This window comes from Belonocnema kinseyi, chromosome 3 (genome assembly GCF_010883055.1).
Source record: "Belonocnema kinseyi isolate 2016_QV_RU_SX_M_011 chromosome 3, B_treatae_v1, whole genome shotgun sequence".
NCBI classification, from domain to species: domain Eukaryota; kingdom Metazoa; phylum Arthropoda; class Insecta; order Hymenoptera; family Cynipidae; genus Belonocnema; species Belonocnema kinseyi.
In genome coordinates, this window is record NC_046659.1 from 53,932,272 (window position 1) to 53,938,271 (window position 6,000).

Here is a 6,000-nt window from a genome sequence, read left to right on the forward strand (position 1 = left end):
TCCAGCCGGTAAGCTAGCCGAGCGCACGTGCAGAAAATCAAATTACACTGGAGAAATACAAAACAAATTAAAATGACTGTATCAGTAAGAAAAGAAACTAAATTTTGTGTTTAATTTGAAACCAACAAGGTCCTTGGTTATAAATAGATTGTCTTATTAGTTGAATCCGATTGAAAATTTCTCCCAGATTCAAGACCACCAAAGAAATCTAGAACGCATACGGCTATAATTATTTACAGGGATGCAATACGTTTGATCGTTTTCACTCCCCAGTTAGAGAAACCAGCATAGGCAAACCTACGAGACCGCACTATTTACTCCGAAAGGACGTCCCGATGCAAGCTAGATATCACATTTGTACAACACTGAGAAATTCTTAAACACATTCAAGGGAATATAATCTTATATATCTTCAAAAAATAAGGTGACTTTATGGTTTTCTCAAAAAATATTCATTTATTCCTCAATATGTATGTTGTATCCTTCAAAGTAATCCCACTCAGATATAATACACTTGTGCCAACGCTTTTTCCAATCATCGAAGCACTTCTGATAATCATTTTGTGGTATAGCCTTGAGTTCTTTCAGTGACTCAGTTTTTATCTCCTCAATCGTTGAAAATCGATGTCCTTTCATGGGTCTCTTCAGTTTTTGGAAAATAAAAAAGTCACTGGGGGCCAGTTATAACCCTTTTGAGAAAATCAGGATCATTATTGACTTCATTCAACATCTCCTGAGCGATGGTCATGCGATGGAGCTTTTGATTAAAGTTAAGCAGTTTTGGAACAAATTTCGCTGACACACGTCTCATGCCCAAAACGTCCGAAAAGATAGCATGGCATGAGCCAACCGATATGCCAACATCTTCAGCAACTTCTCTGATGGTAATTCGGCGATTTTTCAACACCATTTCTTCCACTGCTTGAACGTTTTTATCTTTTGTTGACGTGATGGGACGTCCAGGGCGAGGTTCGTCTTCGACATCCTCTCGGCCTTCTTGAAACAGCTTGTACCACTTATATACATTTTTCTTACTCAGAGTAGACTCACCGTATGCAACTATCAACATTTCAAGAGTTGTAGAGCACTGGATTCCATTTTTCACACAAAATTTACTGCAAACTCTTTGCTCTATTTTTTTGAAAGAAGAAAATCGCCGAGCACATCAAACCCTTCTAACCTTTTACGCCTCTGCCAAAAAAACAACACGAGCTATATAGTGAAAACTGTGAACATTGATCGTGACGAGTGTACCAACACAACAAAACAAAAAATTTAAAACTTGAATGTACGTAGCCCGCGAAAATTGAAGTCACCTTACTTTTTGAACACACCTCGTACTTTCTATAATAGTACACTGGAACCTGAAATTGTTGCTTCCGAGTTTATCTACTTCCGAGAACTGATGCCCCCGCAGTCTCGTTGTGAGAGAGAAGCTGGCTGTGGTTTTTCGGAGGAATTTAGATCTTAGCGGCTTAGCGCGGAGCCCTTGTTAGGGTATGGGCTTTAGGGCGTAGCCCCGGCGATTGTGGACGACAAGCTTAATTCAATGTTTCTGTGTTATCTGGCGATCCACTCTTATAGGCATAACGAACCCGCACTTTTTGTGCAGATGTTGTAAAAAATATCCTTTACATTCTAGGAGAAAGGTGATTGCATTCGTGCGATGATTTTTATCAATACGCTCAGGCAGTAAACACGTCCTCCCGGAAACCAATCTTCTTTCTCCCTTAATTCACAATACACGTTTTTCATTAACTGGTAGATAAAACATTAATTTTAAAATATAATTTTTTGCAGATTCCGAAGTATTTACTGTTCGGTCGTAAGAAATTCCATTGTAATTGATAAAAATTCAGGAAGTACATTCCGTACATCTTTCTTAATGGAGATCTTATTATCTGCCGACGATTTTAAAAAAGATTTGTATCCCGGTGCTGGACATCTAATTATCTTTGAGTACAGTACTATCCATGAAGACAGAAATAATGGAGGTCATGTAAAAAAATTTCATAAGGTCTTTGCATACGTCAAAAGCAAGAGTCATACGACAATAAGACCTAATACACATTACAACAGAGATCTGAGTAAGTTTCAGTTATTGCCGAAGTAAATATTATATACTTTATGGCTATATTATTTCCAAATTTTTTAAAATATACATTGCAATTGACATATTTTTAAAAACAATTTAATAAAAATTGAATAATTTCAGCGCATGATTTTTAGACTTAAGTAAATACTTTTATTAATTAACTTCTAGAAAGGAGCCAACCGAATGGCGAAATACTTGTAACCTTAAACGTAGTGACGAAAGAGGTTCCGATTACAACTGATCAGGTTTTCAGGATGCGTGGCGTAATGTACTTGAAAGCAGGTATGCGGGAGATTCAAGCTCTCCAAAACTTACCAGCCTCGCCTGTATGCCCGTTAATTTTAAATCCACTGATTGATGATTATCAGCTTCCTGAAATGTATGAAACAGAAAGAAATCCATTAGCAACGAAGGTACTTACTTACTTCTGCTCATTTCCTCTAATTCTCCTATTTGCACTTGTTATCCGAGGTATATTTTAAACATCATTCATTTTTTAGGACGAATTGAATAAAAAACAAATTGAAGCTGTGATGAGGATTTCTGAAGCTGCTCTCTCAGATAAGCCAAAAATTAGCCTTATTCATGGTCCCCCAGGAACGGGAAAATCTAAAGTCATCGTGAATATTGTGGCACAAATTTTATTGAAAGGTCCCGGCACAAAAATGTTACTTTGTGCTCCCTCAAATGCAGCAATAGACGAAATAGTATTACGACTTCTCGGTATCAGATCGTCGCTTAATTGTAAGTAATCTGCTTACGATAATGTAGAGATCTAAAATATCTGAAATTATGGAAAAGCTTCAGTAATTTCTGAAATTTTTCAGTAACTATGAAACTGGTTGAAAATTATGGCATTTAACCAATTGTTTAGAAATTCAAAAATTTTCACTGATAAACACAATAAAATACTCGTAAAAACGTCCCTGTTCTATCCGCGAATTAATCTTCTTTTTCTTTTCACAATAGAATATTCTGCACCAAAGCAGTGAAATAGTTTTTTTTTACGGTCGAGCGTGAGTTTGCAAAACCAAAGTCGAAGCCACGGCTTATACTAGTTTTTGCAAACATGCGAAACCGTAAAGACTTCGCTGCGTCGGTACACACGATATTTAATGTAATAAGAGTATTGTTTCCAAGTATTACCATGATATTAAGTCTCAGGTTCGAGGTTAGTTTAAAGGGACAAGTAGCGTGCAGAACATTGCGCGCCAGTTGAAGTAGGGAACGCGCATGTGCGCGCATTTCTCGTGCACAATAAACCACCAACAAAGATTTTCTTAGTTGCTTTAAATTACGCCCAGAAAACGAGGAAACCATACTCATGTTACATAAAAAACAATTTTTAACACATACACGTAAGCTGAATGTCCAGATTTGTACATGTTTTCATATGTTGTTAGTAAACATTAAAAGTCGAAAACAGAATAATCAATCATTTAAAACCATTTCCAACAGGATTGTACGTGTAATTTCCCGTAATTTCCAACATTTTCGACATCTTCACGTGATTAATGTCCATGATAATGAAAACTGTACTTTTATTCTGCAGTAAAGAACCTCAAAATGGTTCGTGTTGGTCGTCCAGAAACTATGAATCCTAAAGTGAAGAACGTTTCTTTAGCCGAGTTGGGTAGGAAACAAGTCGAAAAAGACAACACACCCCCAGACGAAAATGAACGGATAAAAAACGAAAACAACGTAAGTGAACATTAAGCAGATTTCCTAAATATTCTTGAAATCCTGATTCAAATACATATTTTTCATTTCAGATGACTAAATTGGAAACCTATATAAGCATGATTGACAAAAGGATCGATCTTCTGCGTAAGGGTGGCCACAGCATCAGTCATTTGACGAAGCAACGTCAGGATTTTCATGCAGAATACAAAGCACTCAAAAACAAGAATAACCCCGTGGATATAAAAAAACTTAGCCCTGCTGAAGTAAGTAGACTTCGACGAGATGCGGAAGAACTGTTGCTTTCAAAAGCGACTGTGATTGCGTGCACTTTATCTTCCTGTTATTCCGGCATGATGGAAAAACTATTTGGGTAATTTTTTACATCATTTATGTCTTGCATCAAATATATCCACACCTAAACAATTAAATGAAAGATTACAAATTATTTTAGCGAGAAAAGTCAGCAAAAAATTGAAATTTGCATTGTCGATGAAGCGACGCAGAGTTGCGAGACTGAGAGTTTGATTCCTCTGATGTTGGGAGTGAAAAAGATGATTTTGGTTGGGGATACGAATCAACTTCCGGCAACGATTCTTTCTAAAGTATGCTTACTACAAAAAATGGAATATTTTGGTCAAGTTAAAATTGACAGCAGGGTTATTAAGATTATTAATACTCTCTTTTTATTTCAAAGACGGCGAAAGAAAACGGATTGGACCAATCTTTGTTCTCTAGGCTGGAGAAGACTTTTTCGGATCAAGCTGAAAATCCGATAATCATGTTAGACACTCAATATCGTATGGATTATCCTATATCATCCTGGCCGAATTCCTATTTCTACAAAGGGAAATTGAAAGATCAGGCAGTCATAAAATATATTCCTTATAATTCGTATCGGGTATTAAATCTGAATTCAATTCAAGATGAGAGCAAATTCTCAAACACAAATGAAGCTGAATTCGTCTCAAAAATTGTTTACATCATGGTAACCTCTGTAGACTTAAAATCCTTTAAGGAGCCGTTACAAATTGGCGTTATAACTCCTTACCAAAGTCAGCGAAACGTCATCTATTCGAGAATTGTAAGACGGTATGGGAAATAATATTAATCTAGCATGTGAGCAATCAAGAAAAAAGTGATTCAATCAATTAAAATATTATTTAAATGTTTTCTTTCAGGCTCGATTCAGTCGCGGTAGAAAAAAAGAACAAAGTCGCGATTGAAGTGAATACCGTCGATAGTTTTCAAGGTCAAGAACGCGACATTATAATAATGTCGTGTGTCAGAACGAAGGGAATCGGATTTATGTCCGATAAGCAAAGACTCTGTGTCGCTTTGACCCGAGCTAAGTCAAGTCTCATATTATGTGGCAACTTTAAAACATTTGAGGTAATAGCATATTATATGTTTCGATTTCCGTAGGTTCACTTTCGCCGATTAAATAACTTTAACAAAACTTGTGTTTGTAGAGAGATGAAATGTGGAACGAGTTGCTGACAGACGCAAAGGCAAGAGATATTTTTATTGACGTTGAGGCCAATGCCAGTCTGGACGAAATTAAGAGCCACATTTTAAGATGAAGCCTGGGCTGTTTGGGATTTCGCGCAGCACATTCAGAAGTTTTGTAGACTGGGTGAAACTGAACAAACGCTTCATCATGACATTAATTATTTTTTTGAAAAGATATACAGTAGCTTTATAATCTTGAGATATGTTAATAATAAACAGATCCATTTAACTCTCCAATCGTGCAAACATAAGCTTGTAAATATATGAGAAAAGTAAATTAATTTAGTCTTACGTTAAGTGTAATTTATAAATAGTTGTTATTTCGTATTGCTCAAAGGGCAATGAAAACGTTTTGATTCGTGTATTTTTATACCAGCGTGGTACTTAATTAGGAACAATCTTCAAATTTCCAAGAGAAATGGGGGAGCATCTCTAGTTGGAGAGTTAAAGAAGGATCTATTTTTTTTAAATTCATGCTTTGTCTATTATTTACCCCATTTGTTCTAGGTAAAAAAGAATACAGGGGACTTTTCTGTGAGATTCAATTTTCGATGAAAAAAAATAGTGACCAAATCGTAATTTTAGTTTTAAAAAGTGTACATAAAAGACAGGTGTTATACTAGAAATAAAATGTGCTTCGAACAAGGTGTTGAAAATTCGAGCCTCACCATAATTACTATGAGAATTTAGACGCAAGAATCTTAAGCTTCGGC

The 6,000-nt window shown here is 36.0% G+C and overlaps 1 protein-coding gene across 2 annotated transcripts in view; it reads left to right on the forward strand.

Annotated features, from left to right (window-relative positions):
* Positions 1-5,760, forward strand: part of LOC117168757 (ankyrin repeat domain-containing protein 11-like) — a 29,227-nt gene extending 23,467 nt beyond the window's left edge. The window contains exons 8-16 of one of the 2 annotated variants that reach the window (XM_033354509.1): positions 1,801-2,087; positions 2,264-2,508; positions 2,596-2,839; positions 3,648-3,796; positions 3,868-4,148; positions 4,230-4,380; positions 4,473-4,867; positions 4,957-5,167; positions 5,248-5,760. In XM_033354509.1, the coding sequence (XP_033210400.1) occupies positions 1,801-2,087; positions 2,264-2,508; positions 2,596-2,839; positions 3,648-3,796; positions 3,868-4,148; positions 4,230-4,380; positions 4,473-4,867; positions 4,957-5,167; positions 5,248-5,358 (2,074 nt within the window). In that variant the 3' untranslated portion in view covers positions 5,359-5,760. Of the gene's footprint in view, positions 1-1,800; positions 2,088-2,263; positions 2,509-2,595; positions 2,840-3,553; positions 3,797-3,867; positions 4,149-4,229; positions 4,381-4,472; positions 4,868-4,956; positions 5,168-5,247 lie in introns of those variants that run through there. The other variant, XM_033354510.1, reaches the window with a different exon arrangement.
* The last annotated feature ends 240 nt before the right edge of the window (positions 5,761-6,000 follow it).